Source organism: Nakaseomyces glabratus, chromosome K (genome assembly GCF_010111755.1).
Source record: "Nakaseomyces glabratus chromosome K, complete sequence".
NCBI classification, from domain to species: domain Eukaryota; kingdom Fungi; phylum Ascomycota; class Saccharomycetes; order Saccharomycetales; family Saccharomycetaceae; genus Nakaseomyces; species Nakaseomyces glabratus.
Window position 1 is genome coordinate 338,387 of NC_088961.1, and position 26,264 is coordinate 364,650.

Here is a 26,264-nt window from a genome sequence, read left to right on the forward strand (position 1 = left end):
AGATGTGCCAAGGATGAATGAAACATTTAATGAGCTGTTTCCGTATTTGAATCAGTCTAGCCATAGTTTGTTGGCAAATGATAACCCACTGGCTAGGTTTCCTAATGTATTATACAGACTTTCGCTGTCATTTCATGATGCTATAAATTCCCAGTACATGGAAGTATGGAGTGGACAGGAGATATCTAGCACATTACAGTCATTCAATGATATAATAGGATTTTTCTTCAGCGAGTACAGCGTTCTATGCTTTACAATAGCAGTACTGCTGAACAGACTTATTACAACAATTTCCAGGAGAAATAGAGTAAACAGAGCGAACCTCAGGCCGGAGATCAACACACTAAGTCATGTGTCTTGTATCCTCCTATTAACATGGGTGATGTATGAGCTTATCGAAGGCCTAATCAAAGTCAAAATATACAATGCAGATGTTCCCAAGATACCGTTGTCGCTATATTTCATGGTTTTTTCATGGTCATATTGTGTTGAGACAGTTATATCATTGCTGTCCAATAGCACGCCACTGGAGGGATCCGACTATACAATCTTTGAAATATCGATAGAGTTCTATCTACTACAGAGGAAACGTATAAACATAATAGACCAAACGGAGTTTCTTCCAGATTGTCTAATGGCCATATCTAATAGAGTCATGATCCATGTATTAGAGATGTACAAGATGCGGAACTATAGGCTATTGGGTAGTGCATCGCTGAATCTGGTGCATATAACGTATCTGATGTATGTGTCGATAAAGTATGGAGTTTCGAGCATACCGATATTAACAAGATTCAGACACTTTCCCAAAGTGTTTTCCTTGTTTATCGTACTCATTTCGTTAGTATCATACTTACTAGCTTACATTATTCGATTCGATCCGTTTACGAATAAGAACAGGAATCCCGATGAGTTGCAATTCTATTCTTTTATGAAGAACTGGAGAAAGCACTTGAATTTCACTGGGGAGGAGGACTTTTCGCCGATGTTATCAAAGCTGGCGATATTGCTCACCTCTGCTTCCAGCATTTCCGAGCGAGGAACCAGGTATGAGTACCCTTCTGTCAATATCAATCATGAGCTTGACACCCGGTATAACGAGAAACTACGTGCTATTCAACAAGTGAGATTCAATGAAACACCAAGAAACGGTAGAAGAGAGTCTGTTGTAAGAGCGTTGACCAAACCCATTCTGGAGGCCAAGCAGAACATACCGTTCCTATCCAACATGCTGGACAGTTTCAAGCTGGTGTTAGTACACCTCTGTGAGATACTCCGAGGCAATGAAGAGGCCGAGTATATAGACACGGATGACAGTGACGCCGATAAGGAAGTGTCAGAGACACCCACAAGGCGGTTCTCTCTCAGCAAAGACACCAGTTGGTACGACGACTCCTACTCAGAAGACGAGGACTACCAGGACTCCGATGCCACAGAGCTCTCTCTTGAAGAAGACCTCGCAGATGACGATATCCTAGAACTCAGAGACGACATGTCCACATTATTGCAAGATGAACTCGACCCGCTAATGTTGCAGGACCACCTGCTGCACTCACGACTCACGCGCTCTGGGCTGCACAAGAGACACCAGGAACCATCGCTTGGCCAGGTATCTGACAACCGCGAAGACACCCGTGACTACTCGTGTGTAGTTTGTAAGACCAACGACCGCAATGTAATCATGTGGCCATGCAGCTGTTTTGCCGTTTGTGACGACTGTAGAGTATCTCTATCAGTGCGCGGATTTAATACGTGCGTGTGCTGTCGTGCGCCAGTGAGTGGCCACAGCAAGACGCACGCCACTTGAGTAGATAATTTCTTTTTCGATATTCAGCTTTGGTATGGCTTCTTCGATCCAGTCTAAGGTGGGGAGGGGCAAGAAAGTACCAATCTATAAATAGACAAAGTACATAGAACACAAACACAGAACACAAAGCACATTCCCCCTAAATATAGTACGTACTTTTCTTCTGTTCTAGTTTCATCCTTCTGCACTAACAGTTCCTAATTTGGAAAAGGAGAGATCTAAGATATATCCCGATTCGGTAATTCACAAATACGTGGGGGGGAGAGAGGGGGGAAGGGAGGCTAACAAATTTGTGATGTGAGAGAGAGCAATGCCACCTTTCACTGAACCCTTAATACCTCCCTTTCTAACTTCGGTCAAATCCCCTTTATCCCTTTTAGGAATTGTAATTGATCCCCCATCTATCAGATCTACAATTGTTCACAAGGAAGGGTGATGTAGATGTCGAGATTATACTATAATTAGTATATTTTCTCCCACTATTCGGGATTCGAGAAGCAACAAAAAACCAGCACAAATAATGAATCAGCAAAAAAAAAAGGAAAAGCGTAGTAATATTCTTAGAAAGTGACGTACAGAAGTAAAAAAACTGACGAGGCTTGGTGGGGGGTGCTTCGATTCTTGCTTCTGGCAAAAGAACCGCAGCGAGCGATAATTACAGACACCAGATTGTGTTGCGAAATGTTTTGGCAGTCTAAGCCTGTGGTGTCGAGGTGCAACGCCCACCACAGCATTACGTTGTTCTAGACAACTGCAGCAAGAACCAACATTCCAAGCTTATAGCATTGTCCGACCCTTATCTGGCTACAATCTAAAAAAAAATTCGCGCTTTTCCTCGAATGGCTGGTTTTTCCTTTGGGCTTTGCATCCAATGAATGCTAATACATTTTTTTTCCCACCACTAGAAATTAATATATAAACAGGCCATATTGATGAACAAGAATCCGAATCGAAACACATTTACAGTACCACAACTACTCAGTACACAACAACAACCAATACATATATTATAAAGAACAATGTCTTCCTCTTCTCGTGTTTCTTCCTCTCTATCTTCCATGTCTTCCCGTGTTTCCTCTTCCATCGGTACCAACAGTGCTTTGGTCACCAACGGTGCCGTCGCTGCTTCCTCCGTCGCTGCTTCCGCTAACTCTACTTCCTCCCACAAGTCCTCCAAGACCAAGAACGGTGCTGTTAGCATGATCGCTTCCCCAGTCTCTTGGAAGTACGGTGTCGCCATCGGTGCTTTCTTGGCCGGTTCTTTCGTTCTAGGTGCTGGTATCTAAGGGATTTTCCACCCAAAAAAACACTTTTTCCCTTTCCAAACCTCCCCACCGTTATAGAAAACATTTTCTCATTTTCTAAGTGCTAGCCACTAATTAGGAAAACGCATCGTTCATTTTCACTTTTTTTTTCCCAAATCCATTAATATATGTTATATATATAATATAGCTTTGTATCTTTGCCTGGCCTGTCGGTCGAAAAGCAAAAGATAGAGCAGTTGTTTTATAAACATATGTGTATTCATATCCTTAATATAATATTACCAAAATAATCTAAACTAAAACCAAAGTTTTCAATGAGCTTCTTTACTTCCCTCTGGCAAAGTATCTTCGAACCAGGTACCTCCCCACAACTTATCATCGCTACACATATATCTTTCGCTGCTTTGCTAGTGAGCTTGCTATGGCTCATCTACTCTACACACATTATACATTTCTACTTCCTGTTCGTGATCGCTTTCCTACTTTGGATAACAGTGATATGGTTCATAGCAGAACTCAAATCCGCAAAACTGAAGTCCAACGAAGAACTGTCCAAGTCCACTAAAGCAGAATAGCAGAATAGTGCCTTCCACAAATTTTGTCTAACCCGGCTCTTATAGAAGTTATATACTACGTACGTTAATTGGACTCCTTTCATAGTTCCCACACTGAAACCCATTTAGAATGCCAATGCCAAGTCATTGGCAATTTACGTTTTTTTTCTTTGGGTCCTTTGTTTACACCCACATGCCCCAGAAACGGCCGCACAATTTCTTTTCAGCTCTTTTGAGTTTTTTCCACTTTTTCTTGCCAGGCGAACTTCTAGATGGGCTTGTGGTAGTGGGCCCCCCCCCAACTCTGCGGTGTGGTCTGTGGGCCTGGCCTAATTAGGAATTTTGTCGATTCTTTCTTGCATAATAGCTTCTTTCTCCTAATATATAAACAAATGGTGCGAGTTGCCCATTGTGGTAGTCGCCCAGGCACAGCCCAAGGACGACAACAATGGATGCCGGGATTACAGCGCTAAACAGGAAGCACCAGCAGCAGCCACAGCAGTTCAATATCCGGAACAACCTGCTCAAGAGCGATATTGGTGGCATAGACATCACCCAGGAACTGCCGGTGAAGAACGGTGAGAAGGAGGAGATGCCGTTCCCGCCCCACCCGCCGCAACAGCAGTACCCGCCCCAATACCCACCTCAGTACCCACCACAGCACCCGCAACAGCACCCGCAACAGCACGCGCAACAGCACGCGCAACAGCAGTACCAGATGCCTCCTGTGTCTGCGCAAAGGATGTACGCGGCCCCACAACAACAACAAGTGCAGCAGCAGCCGTATTTCCAGCAGAACATGTACCAAAGGACGCCATATGCGCCTGCGCAAGGTAACCCATACCCCAGGTCGCAGTCGTTGACACAGAAGTCGTCTATATCCGGGTTCTTCAAGCAGAAGGGCTACCACAGCCCGTTCGGTAAGTCCAAGAAAGGCAGTAGTGGTGGGGACGACGACGACAACGAGGAAGGAGCAGACATAATTGAGGACCCATCCGCGTCTGTGATAACATACAATGACATACGTAAGAATGCCAACAAAGGAGGTGACAAGTACGGGTACGGAGGAGACACCGCCCCAATAATACCAACTATTGTAACAACAGACAAGAACACGTCGAACACGGATTACAGAAAATACATGACCACTCAGAAAAAGCTTGCGATGAACCGGATGGCAAAACAAGGAACCCCACAAACACCTTCGCCGCCTTCAAAATTACAACAGTATCAGCAGTATCAACAGATGATGCCTCCCAACGGATCAAATCCTAGAGCCATGTCATTGCAAGGTTTTGGTTCTGGCAGTCCGTTCTACCAACAGTCTGGTCCTGGAAATTCGCCAAATAATCGTCTTCCAAATGGTCAGTTTATGGGTGACTCTAGAGCAAACTCTATGATGAGTGCACAAAACCCAATGATGAGAGGTCCACCACAACACGCTCAGCCGATGTACCAACAACCAAATTTTAGCGGCACAATGACTACTCCTGGTCCCAGAAACACCTCCCCAAATAGAGTACCGATGAACAATCAAAGACCAGGACCGATGAATTCACAACAGAGTTTCAATGGCCCCACTGGTAACATTAGTGCGGATAGAGCCATGTCCTTGCAAACAACATCAAGCAGGCCAATGGTAAACATGAGTGAGCAAAAACCAGTTTCAGATGATTTACCGCCAAACCCATATCTAAGCCAAAACGCAAGACCTTACACTGAGCCTATTAATACAAACATAGATGATAACGTTAAGAGAAATGATAATGAAAATCATATCACTGCAACTTCTCCTTTGAAGAACCAGCTGTATGTCGCACCATTATCTATTCCTGATGATGAAGAACCTACTCCTGGTAGATCGATTGCTGGCTCAGGAAAATTAAATGTTCTAAAATTATCAAAACCTCAACAAGAGGAAAATATGGTGAAGGAAATTCAAGTAATGAAGCCTTCTATAGAGGATCATGAAGAACAGCAGAAATCATCAAATAACGAAGATTGGAATGATATAAAGAAAGGACTAACCGAAGATGCTTTGTCACATGAGAATAGAACTAGTTTAGTAGAAGACGGCTTAGGATCTCTAAAACTTGATGACAGGACAAAATTGGGTCAGCCTCAAAGACAGTCAGTGGATACTTATTCATCTACATTTAGTGATTCCCCTTCAAAGAAAGTTAATTCAAATAAAGTTACCGGTCTTTATAAACTTGAAAATATGACTGATATGGACCAATACCAAACTGCTCAGGAGTTTGTTGATGATACTAAATTAAATTCTCGGGCCAATGAAAATAGGGTAGAATCGGGTTCTAGTTCGGTATACGACAATCCATATGGTAGCACAACCTCAGAAAAGAAAATCATCGATGCTGAGGATGAAAGAAGTAAAAGAAGAGAGTCGTTGATAAAAGCAAAGAATATTCTCAGAAATTTTTCATCAGAACAAAGGCTAAGCAAAAGACCTACTAGTGAAACCAGTGTCGACTCGGATTATTCCGCGCAGGATGACACTTTCACTTATAAGCAAAAAGATAATAAGGCGAGTGCGAGTGGCAATTTAACGTCCACTCCTACCAAATCGGCACAGACAAACCTACAAAATGAAGCTGAAACTGTTGATTTTGTATTTTCGGATACTCATAGCAAGGCTTATGAACCTATTTATTCTAAACACGATAGCTCTATGTCAGACCATGCTAAGCTTAAAGAGAAGACATTTGTAATAAAAGAAGAGCAATTAAACCTCCTAAAGGAAAACGAAACATTGATGAGAGAGGTGACACTGGTATCTACTGAGTTAGCTGAATCAATTCAAAGAGAAACAGTGCTGGAGCAAAAAATACGATCACTGGCATCCGGTCAGAAATCATCCGATGTGGAAAACAGTGATAATGACTTTGAAAGAGAGCAAGAAGAGCAGTTGTCAATCGTTGAGTTTGAAACTGAGATGAGAAAGAAATCTGCAAAAATAGTTGAACTAATACAACAGTTAAATGATGAAAGATTGAAGAGATTTATTGCAGAAGAACAAATATTGCTTCAGGAAAGAGGGGCGAAACCAAGTCGTCCACAGCTAATATACAGAATTGAGCAATTAAATATACAACTAGAGGCGAAATCTCAGAAACTGAATGACTTACAAGCTAGATTGGATAAATTAGAACATAATTCCTAATCCTAATTGCCACATAATCAGCATACTACATAATATTAACGTATAACACATAACTAATTTTAATAGGGTTAAGTAGGTTTTGATGGTTTTATGAAGGGTATTGGAATCTTCAATTACATTAAATATAAAAAAATATTTTTGCTGTTAGCATTGATTTTGCTCAAGACTGTAGAGCGAAGAAATATATAATATGTAGTAGTATTTTAATTTGTTTTATTCCTATATAATTGATTGATGGAATATGCTAATTCACGACTAACCTTCTTAAGAAATTGAAAATCTGGAAAAAAAATCAACAATAGCATTACCATGGATTTTAAAAGACCGTAGTATATTTTGTACTTACACTAACAACTTATCTTACATAAAAAGGACCCCAATAACTCCAACAATGTTTAATAGGAAGAGAAAAGGAGGTATGTTTACCATTGCAAGTTTATTGCATCTCGATATGCTCACTGGCGACATAACGGCATAAGAGCATTTTTTTTTCAAGAACTGGCATTCAATGACACAAAATTCTACAATATGCTTATAGTATGAAGCTCAATTGGAAATACAGAGTACCAATTTGAATTGAATTATAAACATCGTCTCACTTCAATTTGCCAGTCCTCTATAGTTCTTTTTTTTACTAACGATACATTATCTTTTCTCTTAAATTATTTTTAATCTCCAGTTGTACTTTTTAAATTAGTGGCATTCATAGGTTTTATTTTGTGTTGTACCGAAATTGACTATAATAAACCGTTGATCTGGCCTATGTGATATATTTGTTTTTGATAATTGTCCCTTAATCTGTTTCCTGAAGGGTGGAAAACACTGCATTGAAATAATCTACCAAAAATACAACTGAGAAGTCGATAATAAATTTTGAGATGATTCTTGTAACAGATTTTGATGATGAAGATTACCACGACTATAGACCTCGTATGCCTAAAAGGCAGAGGATTCCACCTGTGGTCCAATTGTGTAAAGAAATGATGCCTGATATTAGAACTATTGGTGAATCTGTCAAGGCTTTTGAAGAAGATATTCAATTTTTGAGTGATGCCATAGTAAACGAATTTGGTCATGAAGAATATTTCAATGATGCTTTATTGCAAACGTTTAGAGCCGTTGTTTTGGAACAACCACAGAAACTACCAGCAATTGCCCTATTGACGATGGTTGTCAATTCAAGAAATGAGGCTGCTGGTAAGGGTGTGGTCAATTTCTTCTTCAGTGAACTACAAAAATATTGCAACCAAAGTGTTGATCCTGAATACAAGCCAGAATCTAGTGATACTGGTCCATGGAACAAGATTAAATTAATCTTGAGATTTTTGGCAACATTATCTCCAATGCTGTTGAATGATGAGTTGATCTCCATCTTCAAAGATTTTTTGCAGTTGAGTATAGATCTTAACCAATCTGATACTAACAAGAGGAACCCATTATCTGAAGCGCTGTACACAAACACACTACTTAACATACCTTATCTGTTTTTCTTCAACAGAAATGATGACGACTTGAAACAAAAGGTTGGTTCTCTTCTAGAGTTTGTTGAAGATAATTATAAGGTGAAATCAACAGAAATTAATCTCTTAAGAGAATATAATAATGGTGCTCCATTTGACAGTGCAGAGCTTGTTCAATTAGTTTTAAGCAATGTCAAAAAGTCACTAATGGATGATTTGAAGGATCTAGAACAATTATTTCCTGATTGGATACATTTGTTAACTGAACAATCTGGCGACCAAGGATTTAACGACCCTCTCCAACTTCCAAGTATTGAAGATCTTGCCGAATATATGGATTTGGGGCACCAGAGAGGTTCTGTGGATTCTATGTGGCATACACCAAGGTATGTTTTCAAAGTTTATGTTCCAAATGAGACACATGACTTTGAAACTGTGATCCCTATCACTACATATGCTGGCCAACTGTTCAATGATATTATTATTGACTTAGTAGAGAGTTTAGAGTTTAACCGTAAAGAAGTTGCAAGACAAGTTGTTTCATTGGATTTGTTTTTTAAGAAGGGAATATTTGCAGAACCTGGCATCTCTATTGCTCAGCTATCGAATGTTTATGAAGAGAATCCTTTAGCCACTACATTTAAAATTGAAGACTTGGCTATTGAAACAATTATTAGTCTAATCTTCAAATTGCCTGATGTTTCTCAACCATTTGCTTATTTTTACACCCTGTTAGTTGAAATATGTCAAAATTCTCCAAAAGCAATCGCACCTGTATTTGGTAGGGCATTTAGATTTTTCTACAGTCATTTGAAAAATATGGATTTTGAATTAAGGTTACGTTACCTAGATTGGTTTTCAATTCAAATGAGTAACTTCAACTTTTCTTGGAAGTGGAATGAATGGGAGGACGATTCTAAAAATCTATCAAAGTCTTTCTACGATCCCAACATAAACTTTATCAGAAATTTGATTCATAAAGAATTGAGGTTGACATCTAATCCTATTGATGTTGAAGAAAGTTTACCTGAAGAGTTTAAGCAATATCTGGATTCGTCATACATTGCTCATGACGCATTAGTTGCTTATTATCAGTCATTTTATGTTGATTACACTGTTGAACCAATCAACATTAAAAAGAATGATTTCTATTTCAAGCACGAGTCATCTCCTCTTAGGGATGTTGTTGTTGAATTATTAGATTACATTCATAAACCTAATAATACTCGTGAAGTTTCTGAGTTAGAACAACTTCTTGAAAAGATAAAAGCTAATCATGGCTCCATAATCAAAAATTTTGATCGCTTCATAATAGTATTAATTGTACAAGCTTTGTTGGAATCTGGTAGTAGGTCACTTTCCCACGCTAATAAATACATCAGCGATCTTAAAGACGATTTTAAATATGTTCTGGATAAAATTGAGCTTGATCAAGATCAAAAGGAATTTATTATTATTGAAGCAGTTATAAGGTTTTGGAATTCGAACTCTCAGAATGGTTATTTGATTGTTGATGCTTTCAAGTTTGCTGAGCTTGTTTCTTCTAGAAGTATTATCAATTTCGCTCTTAATGAGGAATTGGCTAACAATTACGGATTAGTCGATAGCACTGCAATTGAAGCTATCTTCAGAACTCTATCGCATGAAATAACATTAGAAATTGAGCATGCGGACGACTTTGAGTTTGTCTTAGAGAAACTATGCATTATCATAAATAACACTGTTAGTCAGCTAAACATTCAATTAGATGAAGATATTGATGTTCCTCAGATATTTGAATTAACAGATGGAGACAATGCATCTGACTTGGCTGCATATGACTTGAAATGGAAATACTACACATCAATTGTTTTTATTAAGAGTTTGCTGAGAAAGTACAGCCTCAAGTACAAGAGTCTATCAGACAAGATTTTGGGTAATTTAGACACAGCTGTACCTCATCAATCAACCAAAGAGCAAATAAAGATTTGGTTGGGTGAGCTTAATAGCATATGATTTAACAGAATGTAGTATTTTTAAACGCAACTAAGTAAAATCTGTAATATGTATATATATACACTCAATTCATGTCATAATAAAATTGATCGGATTCTCAATATATTCCTATATATGAGAACAGAATATTTATATTTCGCAGATAACGAAATTGGTGAAAATAACTATGTCTTAAACATTAATATTGAAGTTGTTTCATCAATAAACCAAGATAGTCTTAGTTATATCAACATATGATTAGTCTTTATGTTTATAAATTATGCCTGTAAAAAATGCTAGTAAATTAAATTAAAGAATAAAAATAAAATATTATCCGTTATGAATAACTGTTTTAAAACTGTCTGTTTTAGAGGTGTTAGACATATATCTTCTTATTTGGTCATTGTTCTGTATGTCTTCATCGCCTATTTCATTGAATCCCAAATTATACTGGTCGTCGCTATTACTTGTTGGTATCCTCATTGAAACCGTATTTGTACTGTTTCTTCTGATCATGTAAGGTGGAACAGAGGGAAAGTAATCCATATCATCTAGTGCAAAGTCATCTTCGTCGGTTTCCTGCCTGTGGTAGTCTGAGTTGGATGTATCGTATCTGAAGGCTGTAATATCAGGATATTGACCGGAAGATAGTCTTGATATCTGATTGGACCTGGCAGTGTTGAGTTTACGTAACTTTCTGTCAACAGAACTACCTGCGATATTAAATGATAATTGAGATCTGGTGCTAATATTTCCTAAACCAACTTTGGTAATATCCATTGTTATCATCAAATCGCTGAAATAAATACAATTTTCCGCAAACTGTATGAATTCACTTCTAGAAACCTCATCACCTGAAAATCTTATTCGCTCATAAAGTTCTATGAAGTCTTTTGCTCTTTGCACTTGTCTCTTATTATGGTTTCCCTTGATAAACTGTGACTTCACGAGATCAGTAAATGTTTGTGAGCTTTTCACATCATCAGATGCGCTGTTTAGAAAAAGGCCATAATATTTGAGTCTATCTGTTGCACTTTTTATGCAAATCTTATAATTTAAATATTCTGGTAGAATTTTTGGGGTATTTGGATCGTCGCATCTGGCTGGAGGTTCAAGACCCGGATGGATTACCGGATCCTTAGGCGTCTTGAAAAGTCCGGATAATTTTTTTGATCTTTCCATATTGTGTATAACCATTTTTCTACTGGATTTATGCGGGAGATCGGCATTCGTAACTGGAATATAACGCCTTGGAATATCCTTCAAACAGCTTTTATGTAAAAGCATCCTTCCGATTAGAATAGTGACAGCGGCCACAAAGAATACTGCTAAAGACCCAATAACGATGATCGTATTGAATCCATTATTTTCTGATTGTATAGCTTGGACGATTGAGTCTACAGGAAGTACAATGGAAAAACCAATCAAAAACAGAACTGATATGAATAATGAACTTTTGTACAACCACAATCGGAGTCGTCGTTGCTCTTGAAGAATCATTCTGTAAAAAAGCTTCAGATCTTTAGGTAAACCAATTAAATAATTACTTCCCTAATGTATCATTAAGCTCTTGATTTCTGATATACTAATTATTAATCTCAAAACTTCTGAATGTTTATAACTGTTCCAGTCACTGTCCCAATTTCTTATCGGGTAAATTATTGTAGTTTCCTCGAAAAAAGTTCCTTGTAAAAATACGTCTTTTTGTTTTGTTATTGTAAGTCCCAGTTTAGCTATAGTTAATGATTTCAAACTTTGCTTCATATTATGTTATTTTAGTTACTAACCAAACTGGCTGCTGCGGGAACCTCTGTTATTATGGTAATCGTGCCTGCGATGATGAGTTTATTGTTATGGTTGGTAAATAATGCTACGTGGATGGTGATGAATATGGGCCAGGATATATGCAGATAATAATGATCCCTCAGTGATAGTACAATTATTGTACAATTAGACTTAAGTTTTTATATATGTGGTATGGAAATAGAATATGCAATTAGTTAGTCAAATTATGTGGGATAAGAGGAGGTTTTGTCACTCGCACAAAAGAGCACTATGTAGTTCAATCGTCTATCAGTAGATATTCTTCATTAATCATGAATGGGTTTTGCCCTGGTTTAGTATGCGTTTTAAGCCACTGCTTTAGTACTTTAAGGTTTATGTGGTTTTCATCTATAATGCAGTTCAAGTGTTTCAGGGTCGGTATGATGTCACTTATTCTTATCCCTGTGGCTAAAGATATGTCCTGTATTGACAATCTTTCAAAGTTAGATAGGTCGCCTTCGCAAAGCTGCCAGCAGATCACTAGTGACCAATATCGCAGATACCCTATAAGACCAAATGGTGACAAAGGAAGCTCAGGTCCAGATACTATACCTTCTAGGCGGGATAAATGGTACGAGAATTCTATAAGTAGAGAGCCCAGGCCCATTCTCTGATATGGAGGAAGAGTCAAGATGCATGCTAGGTTGTTCTGGTTATAAGACACTAGATCCTTTGAGAAAAATGCCATGGGGATGGTTTTTCCAGTCTCATAGACTATGTAAAACTCATAGTGATCTAGCTTAAAGAAAACAGATTTGTTATCCAAGTATAATTTAGTGAAAAGACAGAGACATTGACAGAACAGTTGGTGTTTAGAGCCCTTTACCCGGCGTATCGTGTATTGGGGACTTTTATATTTGATCCTCCCGGGTGCCTTCTCCTTGAAAGAACATTGGTGAACATGATTTACAAAATCGTCTTTCACATCGGTGTATTTAAAGCAATATTCACACACATAGAGAGTATCTAACCAAAATTGATTATCCGAGGTCTTTGGATTGCTCTTAAGCTGAATGTTGGATAACGCATGATCATTCAATGAGCTCAAAGCTTTGTTAGTCATCTTCTTTTTCTTGACAGTTTTGCCCTTGATGATCTTTGAACCTCTACCATAGCCATTGCCTTGCTGACCTGGCTTCATCTGAGTCTCATCATAAAACCCAAGCTTCTTGTTCTCGCTGTTGAAATACACAGCGGTACCATACCAAGTCTCAAACTTCTTGAACAACCCTAATTGAACGAACTTGATGTTCTTCTCGGCTAAAATACCATACAAATCATCGTTCTCTTCCACGTTCATCCTAGTTCAAAACTGCAGCGCTCCTGCTCCAGCTCTATATCCCGGTTACCACCACCAAGGAACACAGTTAACAACTAACGGGCACATATAGACGATGTTAACTATAAAGTGCTGATAAAACTGTTTGTGTTTGCTATTCTCTGGGCCTTCCGATGAACAATCGTGCAGAAAGTTCAGCACGTCACGCAGGTAGTGCAAAAAAGTGAAAAATTTCAGACAAAAAAGCGATGAGCTTTAAAAAGCGATGCGATGAGCTTAGCGATGAGCATTGTGAAGTATAACAATCAGATCTGATTTAACTGGGAGATCTGGTATAGAAGAGGATCAAGCGACCGGTTTGGTTTCTTTGCAGCATGGGTACATACAGGAAGCGGTTTAATGAGAAAGCCAGAGCTGGCCAAATGGCCAAGTTGAAGGAGTTGAAAAGAGTAAGAAACAAGCAGTTTTTAAGACATCTTGATGATGGTTCTGAAGAAGCTAAGGATGAGAAGAAACAAGTAGAGGATACAAATTCTGTTCTTCTAAAGCCTATGACGGAGGAAGAAAAGGAGATTAAGAAGAGAAAATTGGAGGAGCTTTTCACACCGAAAGAAAGTAAAGTTTCACGTACCAAGAAGAAGAGGTTAGAAAAGTTTATCGAACACCAACTGAAAAGGGAAGAGAAGAAAGAATTGATAGGCAAATTACAAGACTATAAGATTGATACATCTTTACTGACAAGCTCGAAAAAATTGGGCCAAGGTAGACAGACAAAAAAAGAAAGGTTTGCTGAAGCGCTTGAACTAGAGAAACAAGGTCGGGCCAGTGAGCTAACAAAAGATATATTATATGAGGAACATGATGTGAAAGAATGGGAAGGAATTGAAGGTGAACCTAAAAAAAGGACACCTGATTACACCTACAGCGATAGTGATCAAGATTTATCGGATAATAATAATGAATCTGGTATTAGCAATGATGATGATGAAGCCAATGACGAGGAAGACTTTGAAAGTAAATTCGGTAATACCGCATCTAGTTTTATTGATCGTAGGCCTGCAAGTACAGGTGGAATGGGTGGTGGCTTCGGATTCGGCTTTGCTAATGTTACTAAAGTCAAACCATTAAAACAAACATCTAAAAAAAAATATAACTGGAAACAGAAGGTGGCAATGGAAGAAATGAAGAGGAAAAATGTTGAAGATATGGATGATTTTGATACGTCCTCGGAAACTGATGGCACTGATTTTGATAGTGAAGACAATGATGTTGATCAGTCTATGGAAGGGGATCATAGTGAACATAATAACGAAGATCGAGAGGATGAATCATCAGATAAAGAAGTTTCAAGTGAACAAGAACACTCTGGAGATAGCTCTTCCGAAATAAGTGATCTGACAGATGGCATAGAAAATACTGAGAAAAAAAATGTTGCGGAGGAATTCAAATCATGGGCAAACAATGAAATAAGGCGCTTAGAAGGCAGAGATGTTGATGTGGAAATGCCAAGTTTAAGCTTTAAAGTAGAGCCAACATTTAGGCCCGAGGATATGGATGACGGCTTGAAGCAGACACATATCCCCATAGATGAAGGTCTAAAAAGAAAAGCCTTTTTTGTTAATGTTGAAAGGAAACCTGAAATTATGGCCCAAAGATTGAATCTTCCAGTTGTTGCAGAGGAACACACTATTATGGAAGCGATTCATCACAATGATGTAGTCATAATATGTGGTGAAACAGGTTCTGGTAAGACAACACAAGTCCCACAGTTTCTTTATGAATCAGGTTACGGTTCTCCTGATTCAACTGAGCATGGAGGAATGATTGGAATAACCCAACCTAGAAGAGTCGCAGCTGTTTCTATGGCTGAAAGAGTTTCCAATGAGTTGGGGAATCATGGTGACAAAGTTGCATATCAAATTCGTTTCGACTCAACAAGTAAGGAAGATACCAGAGTAAAGTTCATGACAGATGGTGTTTTGCTGAGGGAATTAATGGAAGACTTTTTACTAAGTAAATATTCTGCTATTATTATCGATGAGGCTCATGAAAGAAATATTAACACCGATATTTTAATTGGTATGCTAAGTCGTTGTGTCAAGTTGCGTGCAAAAAAAAATAATGAAGATCCAAAGAGATACAACAAGTTAAAGCTAGTTATTATGTCAGCAACCTTAAGAGTTTCAGACTTCAGTGAAAATTCCTCTTTGTTCTCGTCGCCACCACCTATATTGAAGATTGAAGCTAGGCAATTTCCTGTTTCGGTTCATTTTAACAGAAAGACTGCCTTTAATTATGCGGATGAAGCATTTCGGAAGACATGTAAGATTCATCAGCGGTTACCTCCTGGGGCCATCTTGATTTTCATGACGGGTCAAAATGAAATTACGGCGATGGTTAAAAAATTAAGGAAACGATTCCCATTCAAAACTAAAAATAAATCGTTGGCTTTGGAATTTGAGGCCACAAAGGTGAAAGTAGATCCAAGAACGGCAGCTATGGAGGAAGAAGATATTGATTTAACGGTACATGATAAGGATGAGAAACGATTCTTGGAGGATATTGAATATGAGAATGAGAATGAGAATGTCACAGATGATAATAGTGATGATGAAGAAGGTTTTGATGAAGAACTGACAGATGATCAAACTCCTGATGATCCTTTGTATGTTCTGCCACTGTATTCTTTATTGCCAACTAAGGAGCAAATGAAAGTCTTTGAGTCGCCTCCGAAGGGGTCAAGAATGTGTATTGTAGCAACAAATGTTGCTGAAACTTCCTTAACTATACCTGGTGTTAGATATGTTGTGGACTGTGGTAGAGTAAAGGAAAGAAAATACAATAATAGCAATGGAGTTCAAAGCTTTGAAGTTGGATGGGTTAGTAAAGCTAGTGCAGACCAAAGAAGTGGTAGAGCTGGTCGTACTGGTCCAGGTCACTGTTACCGCCTGTATTCTTCTGCCGTATTTGACAGAGACTTTGAGCAGTTTTCAAAACCAGAAATTTTGAGAATGCCTGTGGAAAGTGTTGTTCTTCAGATGAAAAGTATGGCGATACATAATATTGTCAATTTCCCATTTCCAACCCCTCCAGATAAGGAATCATTAAAGAAAGCGATTGAACTTTTACAGTATCTTGGCGCTCTAGATGACAAGGAAAAAGTTACTGAGGATGGTAAAAAGATGAGCCTTTTCCCTCTGTCTCCAAGATTTTCGAAAATGTTATTGGTGTCAAATGAACATGGCTGCATGCCATACATTGTATCTATTATTAGTGCTCTTTCAGTCGGTGATCCATTTCTAACTGAACAAGAGTTAGGTATTCAACAAGCTCAGGTAGTAAAGCGTGATGATGGTAATGAAAGTGCGCAACTTGAGTTCATTGATTCGCAGGAGGTGGAACGAGTGAAAAATCTGAGGAATAAGTTCTACAAAAGTAGAGTTAAATTCAGTAAGCTGGATAAATATAGTGATGTTTTCAAGTTACTTAGTGTTACATGTGCATGGAACTACGTTCCAAACAAGCAAAGAGATGATTTTGTAAGGTCGAACTTCTTGAGGAGGAAAGTAATGGATGAAATTGAAAAATTAAGAAGACAGCTCACTTATATTGTTAAATCAAATACTTCAAAAGAAAGTATTGCAATCAATATAACAAATGAGGATTTGAGAACGGATTTACCATCTGAAATCCAATTAAAAATGTTAAAGCAGATGATATGTGTTGGGTTCATAGATAAGGTAGCTATAAGAGCAGACGCTCTATATCCTGAAGAAGCTAAAATTACGAACCGCACAGTTATCAATAAGATTCCCTACCTACCTGTAATGGGGAAGCTAGCCAATGATGTAAATGACAGTTTCGTATACATACATCCTTCATCGATGATTAACAATATTGGTGAACTGCCACCAAAGTTCATTGTATATAACACATTAAACTTGAGTGCTAATAATGTGACAAGGTTAGTGCCATTATGTGACATAAAAAGTACTCCTTTGGCCAATGTTGCCAGAAAGGGTATGTTGTTGAGTTACAGTAAGCCAATTACAGGCCAAGGACTAAAAGTGATCAACATCGCACCTACAGAGCGCTATTGTTATGTGGTACCTAGGTTTGGTTCTCAGAAAGATAGTGACCTGCAAGTTGGTTGGGATTTGAATCCCATTCCCGTTCATCAAGTTAAACAAAATGGTGTTTGGACAGTTGACAAATTTATTACCAACAAAAATTATAAGAATGCAGAACACCAGAGAAAATAACTTCACCACAATGATACAGTTTTTTAGTAGTTATCTGTATATAATAGTATAGCATGCAGTAATATTTAACAATAAAACTAGTACTATTTTTAAAAATTCATTCTTGGGTACATGTGACTTTCGTATATCAGTATGCACAATATTTGAAAAACTAGCGATGGCCATTTTGTCCCAAATAAGCAAATAAGCTACACCAAAGTAAATGGATCACAAACATAAGAAGCTACTGCATAATGAATTAATTACCTTCAGAGCTGGTAAACCGCGGTAAGAAGTGAACAGTACATCTAGCATTTTTGTAATTGTTGAGAGGCAGGCTAAAAAGTTTGGTTATAAATAACTGGCCTCAGTGAAAGTTCAACTTTTCAGATAGATCATAACTAGAGGTAAAATAAAACATAGTGAACTATAACGCTCTTCATTTTTATTTAAGCAAGTTGAATTTCATAATCATTAATTGTCATTAGAAACCAGATAAAAGTTACGTTTAAGAATTGCCGAATTCCTTTTTAAGCTCATTCTGTTGGCTTTGAACTGCGTATTTTGAAAAACACATATTCAATCAGTAATGAGCAGCAATAGATGGAACATGTTTAGTGACACACCTAGAGGTGATCATTGGCTTAATTCACCAGGGATGAGCTCACCTAAGAAAAGAGTGCATGATCCACAAATAAAAACTAAGGAATTCAAGAATGCTGAAGACGGTTTTCTATATAACAGAAAGGATGTTCCTACTGAAATGCATTTTGAAAATTCCAAAAAATACGATGGAGTAAATACAACGGCACACGTTAATAATGAAAGAAAAGACAATAAACTTAGGAAAGTTGATCAATTGCCGTTAGTCTCTACCGAAGCTTTAGATATTTCAAGACAAAGGGCACTGGTGATATCAGTTTTCTTCCTAATTCAAGCATACAAAATATATGATAATATGGCCCTTCAATCGGGCCTTCCCATAAGTGGGTTTGCAATTGGTAGCAATATGTTCAATTTCCTATTTAAATATCTGATTGTTGATGCGGCCTTTTTTTTTACGCTTCCGGTGTTAAACATTCCAAAACTAACCTTTCCTACATGGGTTGTAATTTCGCAGGTCTTGTTAGTCACATCCTTCAACATTGCTCTATGTAACAATAAAACCACTGTTCTATTTGGTATGCTGTTGTCTGCTTGGAAAAAATTCAACGCAAAGGAATTTACTATTACAGGTAACACAATTAAAAATAGACAAGCACCAGATTATTCTTCTCACTTTAAGGGTGCTTTAACGGTCAAAATTCTGCCTGAAAACACAGCGTTTCTAAATCCATTCCAAAGCTCTTATTGTTTTCCTCTAGATGGTGTTCAGGGTGTAGACACATCTATGAATGTACCAATTAGGGTTAATTCCTCCTCTGCATTAGAATTGATTCAAATTGAATACACAGACCTTTACACAAAGGAGAGAGAACTTTTGAATTTTACTAGCAAATCATTTTCTATTATGGATGACTATCATCGTAAGGATAGCATAGACGGGACAGAAAAGTCATCGGAGGTAAAGTATCTGACAATTCCTTTAAAAAGAATTGGTATCTATCAATTGAAAACAGTTATTGACGCAAATAACCTGAACTTGAAAATACAACCATCTCAGTTAATTGTCCCACATTGTCCAACAATAACCGTAGTTGGCTTTGGTGATCGTAATAGATGTGTCGGTGATTCAGATGTAATGAAAATGGAACTTCATGGTGTACCACCATTAAAGCTCTCTTATACGAAAGAAGTTGATGGCGTTCAGTATACATATTTTGACAGTAATTTACAACCTGAAAACTTTGACTCGCCGTTAATGAATGGCCAAAAGGCATTCTTCTCGGACAGTCATCTGAATAATCCAAAATGGGCCAGATCTCATCCAATTGTAATCACACTTGATAATACTATACAAAAAAGTGGTACTTATAAATATAAAATTAACAAGCTAATAGACGGATTTGGAAATGAAATGGACTATAGCACATTGACAGACTCTCAACTACAGGAATATGATCTAACCTACGACTTTTTTGTCCATGGAATTGCAAGTGCTTATTTGAGCGAAAAGTTTAACCCAAACAAACTAATGAAGAAATCCATTTTTTTGAACATCAAATCAGACCGTCTAAAAAAGACTGAATACACTGCTGATTTGGAATTTATTAACGAGCGTGGGGTAAGCAAGAAGTTTACTGTGAAAACATCTTCTGAGAGCAAAGAGATAGAAGTATCGGAACCTGGTTTATATAAAATTTTGAAGGTAAAATCAGAGTTTTGTCCTGGTGTAGTTTCTGGAAAGTCTAATGTACTGGTTACAAAACCAGTTGCACCAGAATTGAATGTAGTTTCTAAACCAATTTTGGATGAATGTGTCGGACAAGTAGGTTTGAATTTTGATTTATCGTTTACAGGTGTCCCACCATTCACAGTCCCGGTGAAGATATACAGAATTGAAAATAATAACAGAGTCATCCATGATACCAAATATATCAAAAGTGAAAGTTCAAGAAAACATTTTTCTTATGGCCCTAAACACGAGGGTACTTATGAAATAGTGTTTGAGAGTATATCCAACAATATTTTCTCAGAAGCTATACCTCTACAACCTGGGAAGGATTATACATTTCAAACCTCGATGAGAGTAAAACCTGGTGCACGGATTAGTAAGAACAAAAACATTGAACTATGTTTGGGACATAAGAATAATGTTGCAGTAGAACTTCGCGGTGAGCCACCATTCGAACTAAGTTATGATATTGTTGAAACTTCATCAAACAAGAGATCTTCTTACTCCAAAAAGGATCTGAACACGAATATTCATGATATTGAGTTACCACCATTCAAACTTGGAGGTGAGTATATACTCTCTTTGGTATCTGTTAAGGATGCCAAAGGGTGTGTAGTTAGTCTATCTGAGGCTGATGCCAAAATCAATGTCAGAAGGGATATACCAACTGTCGCCTTTGCGTCTACTGACAGAGAACAGAACATATTCATTAAGGAGGGAGGCACAGCTAAAGTTCCAATTAAATTGGGTGGTATTGCTCCATTCAAAATCAATTATGAGCAGATTGATCATGAAGGTAACACTATCAAGACATTTAAAGAAATGTTTAGCTCAAACTCTGATTTCGCTCTTTCAATACAAGAAGCAGGTCTCTATAAGCTAACTGGAGTTAAAGATAAAACCTGTGAAGGTAAGGTCGAAGATAAATTAGCCAGCGTAGCAGTTAAATATCTGGACAAGCCTTCGTTTGTTGTACAAGCTAATAAAAGAACACAAAAAATGGATGCATTAACCTTTAAGAACGATGATGTTTGTGAATTAGAAGAGGCATCTGTCGATTTGAGCTTAATTGGTTCCCCACCATTTATTTTGAAATATGACTTGATAACACCTGCTGGAAAGAAATCACAAGAGGAAATCCAAGTAGCGACAAAATATGTATCATTGAAATTCCCAAGCTCCGAGGCAGGTGTTTATACTATGATAATCAAAAGTTTATCCGATTCAAATTATGATGAAACTTCCTTGCAAAACATTGCACATAAATCGGTTACTGTTGCAGTTAGACAAAGTGTAAACCCAGCACCTATGATAGAATTGCTAGATTCCGGTAAAATCATTAGAACCTGCTTCACTAACCTAGAGCAAGCTGATTTGATGGAACCATTTAAATTAAAGATTAATAGAGGTAAGGCACCGTTTGTTGTTACTGTAAATGTATATCATGAAAGTACAAGTAGAGTGGATCAATTTGTCATAAATGATGTCGATGGTGAATATCTATCAGCATCAGAAATATACAAAGATCTGAAAATGGGTAATCACGAAATTCGTATTGTAAAAGTGGTAGACGCCAATGGTTGTGTTAATGAAAATATGCTTTCTTCAGTGACAACTCTACAACTATCCGTTGTGGAAGCACCAAAAATACATCTCTTGGATTCCACATCAGATTATTGTGTTGGTGATTATGTGTCCTATCAATTGAATGGTGTACCTCCATATCAAATAGGCTATGAATTTAACGGAATTCAATTAAAATTTACTGAAAAGTCTTCACAATTTGTTAGATATGCATCAGAACCTGGTGTTATCTCAATTAGAACATTGCAAGATGCGGCATCTAAATGTGTTGTGGATTTCCAAAAACCAGGGCTAGCAACTGAACATGAGAAGTTATCACTGATAATACATCCGATACCATCGGTAACTGTTTCTCAAGGTAAGTATACGGTTGCAGATATTCACGAAGGTGATCAAGTTGAGGTCATTTTCTCATTTGAAGGAACACCTCCATTTTCATTAACATATATAAGAGCAGAGGACCCCACAGTTAATGGAAAACAGCAAGTCATTGAAACGCACAAAATTACCGACATCTATGAATATGAATACCGTGTAGTAACCAGCTTACAAGGAACTTATGAGGCAATAGAAGTTGCAGATGCTCATTGTTTTGCAAAGAACGATGCTTTTTTCCAGATGTGATTTCATTCAATAGTCCAACTTCTTCTATTGAGAAATAGGAAAGGCCTCTAAAGAATCACTCGGGTAAATAATCCCAAACTTTTGTTTGTGGGTATATAATGTATAGTAGTGCCATTGTAAATGGTAATAGCATTCTATTTTAGGACATCTGTCACTTTTTTCTTGTAGTTAGTACCCATTTTTCTTGCACTAGCGATTCACAGCTTTGAATGCAAATTGTAAGGCTTTAATTCGATTAGTCTTACATGATGATTCAAAATGAGTTTTACTTAAAATACACACAAATATCTGGTAGGTGTCTGCTCAAGTGTATAATTATAGATCACCCAATTGATTTCTCTAGCTAGCTTATAAAATAGAAGAGATGGTTTTTCCTAAGAAGATTCCAATTCAGAATTGGAACAGCAAAATTAGTCTACGCACGCCTAAGCTGATAACTTTTGATGCTTATAATACTTTGTATGCAACTGTTTTGCCAGTAATGGAACAGTACAGTAATGTTGCTTCGATATATGGGGTGAAAGTGGATCCACAAGAGCTATCTGCCAACTTTCCATCAGTGTATTCGAAATTGAAACTGGAACACCCTAATTATGGTAAGAATACTGGTATATCGGCTAAGCAATGGTGGCAAATAATGATCACAGAAGTATTCAAGCCTATTAAATTATCAGATGATGTAGTAGAAGCAATATTGGATCGTTTTGGTAGCTGTGAAGCCTTTTTTGTATATCCTGATTTAATTGCTCTATTGAAGGGAATTCGCCAAAAATATCCTGATGTCATATTCGGTGTCATCAGCAATGCGGACCCTTACGCCGGGGATGTTATTAAGAGCTTTGGATTGGATAAATATTTTGATGGCAATATATATTTGTCTTATGATGTTGGTTTTAGTAAGCCTGATCAGAAAATATACGAGTACGCCTTGGATGATATATTAAACCGGTTTCCAGATTTAATAAAAAACTGTAGTAAAGAAGAATTTAAGCAATTTTGTTGGCACATTGGTGATGAAAAGATTAATGATATGGAAGGACCTGCCAAAACTGGCTTGGTTGGTATTTTGATTGATAGAGTAAATAAATATGGCTACTTTGATGGTAGCTTTGCGGATATAAAACATGATTTAGATATGCACAAAATTGACAATAACTCTCTAGAATCTTGGGAAATAGGAATCAAGCAAACAGATACTTTCCAGGTCTCTGATAGGGAGTATGTTATCTCCAATCTAAGAACGTTGGCGACCATCCTTGATGTTCAGGTAAATGAGTAATACGCTAACAATTATTTAGTATTAAGGCATTAATTTAAGGTAATTATACACTAGTTAGTGGTTACGACTAATAATAAATATGTTATCTTATAAACTGCAGAAATTGGAGGTATTAAAGACCCTATGCAAAGTGCTCTATTTTATGCATAATACATGATTTATACATATATGTCTGATAAAAATATTCTCATTCGGTATGTGATTGATAATTCAAACACTGATGGTCTTCCATATATTTAGACCATCTGTACCAGTACTTACTAGACAACCTGGAATTTGTTTGTGCCATTTCACATCCTTTATCTCCTTCTGCCAATGTACAAACAACAGCTGTGGAGGAATTTCCTTCAACTCTTTAGTTTCTTCGGTCTGTTGTTTAATCTCTTCGTCATCTGCTTCAACAGAAAGATCCCATAAAGTAACAGTATTGTCTTCTGATCCTACAGCTACAATGGACTCTTCGAGTGGATTGAAAGCAATCGATGTAATAGCACCCTTGTGGAAGTTGTATTGAGCAACTGGTTGTATGTTAGCAGCATTATCAGGTGTAAATTGCCTTAGATCCCAGACACCCCAAGAGCCATTATCATCACCACTTGCCAACAGGTAACCGATTTTTTCATTCCAACTGATGACATTGACATCAGTATTTGAAGCCTTGACTGAAATAGCCGGTTTATGTTTTTTAGATCTGGTGTCCCAAACTCTTATGTAACCGTCACATCCTGCAGTTGCAAAAACAGTAGATTCGGTTTTTGACCACTGAATATCTTCTATTGATTTGTTGTTACCGACACTGTATGCTTGCTTATCGGTGACCCATTTTGATGTATGTCTCTGGGTTAAATAGATCTGACCGGAACAATCACCTGATAGAAGAGCACCAGACTTAATCAGAGGTGACCAATCAAGACCATAGCCTTCAACATTACCGTGGTTTCTGATAGTGTGAACGGGCCTTTTTGATTGTTTTGGAATTTGGTAGCCAGGACTATTGAAGCATTTTGCTTGTGCACCTATATCAAATATGTAGACCTCACCATTTTCGGACATGGTTGCAGTCAACACCTCTTGTGATTGTGATGCGAATGGAGACACCTTGATTCTATTTGTTGTATCCCTTAATGCAATGTTTTCATTTTCGATGATTGGTTCAACATCGTCGTCGTCTTCTTCTTCTTCTTCCTCTTCTTCATCTTTTAGTAATGTTTTAGTTAGGTTAGATAGACTTAAAACCATCAGTTCATTTTCCTTCTTCTTAGAAGCTTGAGTGGCAGTTGTCATTAAAATAGATTGAGGATAGTTTCTACGTTCTGAACCCAATGTATCAGGAATAATATCTAAAGATAAACATGGCCAGGGCATATTCACATTATGAAGCATCTCGTATACTGTTGGGTCGGCTTCTAAAACTTCATCAGGACCTAATGGTCTCGACATATGAGGTAAATAAAGTTCTTCTCCACCTTTTTCTTGTTGATTGTCCTTCTCAATTGTTTCTTTAGCCTTGGCTTCTTTCTTTTGCAGAAACGCACTCTCATCAGTAATTTCGTCTTCATCTTCGTCATCTTCACCATCAATTTCAATTATATCCTCATCGCTTTCGAAGTTATCACTCAAATCTTCTATCATACCACTATCTGATATCTGCTCCCCATCAGCAGTAGAATAGGACTTGGGAACTGATTGGCTGCCGGTCCTTGCGGAAACAACTCTCTCATCAGCAGAGGAATCTAAACTTCTTTTAGACATCTTGGAATTATCCTTCTAGGTTCTAGTTGAGAAAACAGACTTTTCTACAACCACAATTTTGAGCACTAGTGATTAGTGAAACACTCTGAGGATAATAATTGCTTGAGCTTGAAAGCAACCTCTGCGATATCTAACAACAGATTATGTTCTTATTTTAATAAAAATTTTGAGATGCTCATCGCTTTTTGTTGTAAAATTTTTTTTTTTCTACAATTTCGGTGATCCTGTGTGAAGTACTTCGTAGGGCAACCTCTGAGGGTGAATAATAAGCATCTAGAAAAGAAATGAAAGGCTAACGGAGAGCATACATTGTATATGTGATTGTGAAGGGGATAGGAATGTGATCTTGTCTGAGAGCATTGGATTATTTCAAATTAATAGAAAATTAGTTGTTATAGAACTCCTCTTCTGTTTCCTTTTTCTTCTTCTGTTTTGCCAATTTTGACAACTGCTTCCGTACCTTTTCTGCTTCGACTAGAGAGTCCCTGTTTCTCGAAATGTAGTCTGTGAAATAATTTGGATCTTTTGATTTCTTTGCTTCATGAAGCAACTTTTCAACATCATCGTATATTTCAACCCTCGTTTTGCTCAATCTGTTCAATATCTTATTGTCTCTGTTATAGCATACTGTCTTCTTACAATTCTTCACTGACTTGAAAGACACCTCACCTGGTTTCATGTACCTGTTCTTGCGCAGATTGTGCCAAGGTGTATATATAATAGTGCATTCTGGCATTTTATTGCCCTGTATGGATTCTGATTTGCATAACTGTAGACAGTCCTCGACCACTGCTTTCGGGACATCACCCAAAGACTTCTCACTCTCTTTCATTTTCAAATAGACATGCCCGCTGGAGTACTTGTCGGTATGAAACCACATATAGTTCAGTTCTCTGTAGCCATATTTAATAAGCAAGTCATTCTCGAACTTGTCCTTACCAATTATCACTTGGTAGCCATCATAGCCCAACTCCGGCTGCGATTCATAAAAATATACCATTCCCTCAAATCGCTTTCGATCTGAGCAATTATTGATCAGGTGTAAGATTGCCCCAGTGAAAGATCCTTGAAGTCACCAGGAATACCAACTAAGTTTTGGTTAAGG

At 37.6% G+C, this 26,264-nt stretch overlaps 12 protein-coding genes across 12 annotated transcripts; 8 read left to right on the top strand and 4 right to left on the bottom strand.

Annotated features, from left to right (window-relative positions):
- Positions 1-13: 13 nt before the first annotated feature.
- ASI1 (putative ubiquitin-protein ligase ASI1) lies at positions 14-1,807 on the top strand (the record flags this gene model as incomplete). The annotated part of the gene is made up of 1 exon (XM_448383.1): positions 14-1,807. One exon carries the CDS (start codon positions 14-16, stop codon positions 1,805-1,807), a length of 1,794 nt encoding a protein of 597 aa, XP_448383.1.
- A 1,019-nt stretch (positions 1,808-2,826) lies between these two features.
- Positions 2,827-3,093, top strand: NCW1 (Ncw1p; the record flags this gene model as incomplete). Its single annotated transcript, XM_448384.1, has 1 exon — positions 2,827-3,093. The coding sequence occupies one exon, from the start codon at positions 2,827-2,829 to the stop codon at positions 3,091-3,093; it is 267 nt and encodes an 88-aa protein (XP_448384.1).
- Positions 3,094-3,386: 293 nt separating this feature from the next.
- On the top strand, positions 3,387-3,647 carry PKR1 (Pkr1p; the record flags this gene model as incomplete). The annotated part of the gene is made up of 1 exon (XM_448385.1): positions 3,387-3,647. One exon carries the CDS (start codon positions 3,387-3,389, stop codon positions 3,645-3,647), a length of 261 nt encoding a protein of 86 aa, XP_448385.1.
- A 427-nt stretch (positions 3,648-4,074) lies between these two features.
- Positions 4,075-6,807, top strand: EPO1 (Epo1p; the record flags this gene model as incomplete). Its single annotated transcript, XM_448386.1, has 1 exon — positions 4,075-6,807. One exon carries the CDS (start codon positions 4,075-4,077, stop codon positions 6,805-6,807), a length of 2,733 nt encoding a protein of 910 aa, XP_448386.1.
- A 391-nt stretch (positions 6,808-7,198) lies between these two features.
- Positions 7,199-10,262, top strand: STO1 (Sto1p; the record flags this gene model as incomplete). The annotated part of the gene is made up of 2 exons (XM_448387.2): positions 7,199-7,223; positions 7,702-10,262. The coding sequence occupies 2 exons, from the start codon at positions 7,199-7,201 to the stop codon at positions 10,260-10,262; spliced, it is 2,586 nt and encodes an 861-aa protein (XP_448387.2).
- Positions 10,263-10,571: 309 nt separating this feature from the next.
- Positions 10,572-11,741, bottom strand: DLT1 (Dlt1p; the record flags this gene model as incomplete). The annotated part of the gene is made up of 1 exon (XM_448388.1): positions 10,572-11,741. One exon carries the CDS (start codon positions 11,739-11,741, stop codon positions 10,572-10,574), a length of 1,170 nt encoding a protein of 389 aa, XP_448388.1.
- Positions 11,742-12,303: 562 nt separating this feature from the next.
- SAS2 (histone acetyltransferase) lies at positions 12,304-13,365 on the bottom strand (the record flags this gene model as incomplete). Its single annotated transcript, XM_448389.1, has 1 exon — positions 12,304-13,365. One exon carries the CDS (start codon positions 13,363-13,365, stop codon positions 12,304-12,306), a length of 1,062 nt encoding a protein of 353 aa, XP_448389.1.
- A 353-nt stretch (positions 13,366-13,718) lies between these two features.
- On the top strand, positions 13,719-17,606 carry ECM16 (ATP-dependent RNA helicase ECM16; the record flags this gene model as incomplete). Its single annotated transcript, XM_448390.1, has 1 exon — positions 13,719-17,606. One exon carries the CDS (start codon positions 13,719-13,721, stop codon positions 17,604-17,606), a length of 3,888 nt encoding a protein of 1,295 aa, XP_448390.1.
- A 568-nt stretch (positions 17,607-18,174) lies between these two features.
- On the top strand, positions 18,175-22,128 carry POM152 (Pom152p; the record flags this gene model as incomplete). The annotated part of the gene is made up of 1 exon (XM_448391.1): positions 18,175-22,128. The coding sequence occupies one exon, from the start codon at positions 18,175-18,177 to the stop codon at positions 22,126-22,128; it is 3,954 nt and encodes a 1,317-aa protein (XP_448391.1).
- A 364-nt stretch (positions 22,129-22,492) lies between these two features.
- DPI35 (Dpi35p) lies at positions 22,493-23,407 on the top strand (the record flags this gene model as incomplete). The annotated part of the gene is made up of 1 exon (XM_448392.1): positions 22,493-23,407. One exon carries the CDS (start codon positions 22,493-22,495, stop codon positions 23,405-23,407), a length of 915 nt encoding a protein of 304 aa, XP_448392.1.
- A 210-nt stretch (positions 23,408-23,617) lies between these two features.
- RRB1 (ribosome biosynthesis protein RRB1) lies at positions 23,618-25,159 on the bottom strand (the record flags this gene model as incomplete). The annotated part of the gene is made up of 1 exon (XM_448393.1): positions 23,618-25,159. One exon carries the CDS (start codon positions 25,157-25,159, stop codon positions 23,618-23,620), a length of 1,542 nt encoding a protein of 513 aa, XP_448393.1.
- Positions 25,160-25,544: 385 nt separating this feature from the next.
- Positions 25,545-26,159, bottom strand: JLP2 (Jlp2p; the record flags this gene model as incomplete). Its single annotated transcript, XM_448394.1, has 1 exon — positions 25,545-26,159. The coding sequence occupies one exon, from the start codon at positions 26,157-26,159 to the stop codon at positions 25,545-25,547; it is 615 nt and encodes a 204-aa protein (XP_448394.1).
- Between the last annotated feature and the right edge of the window lie 105 nt (positions 26,160-26,264).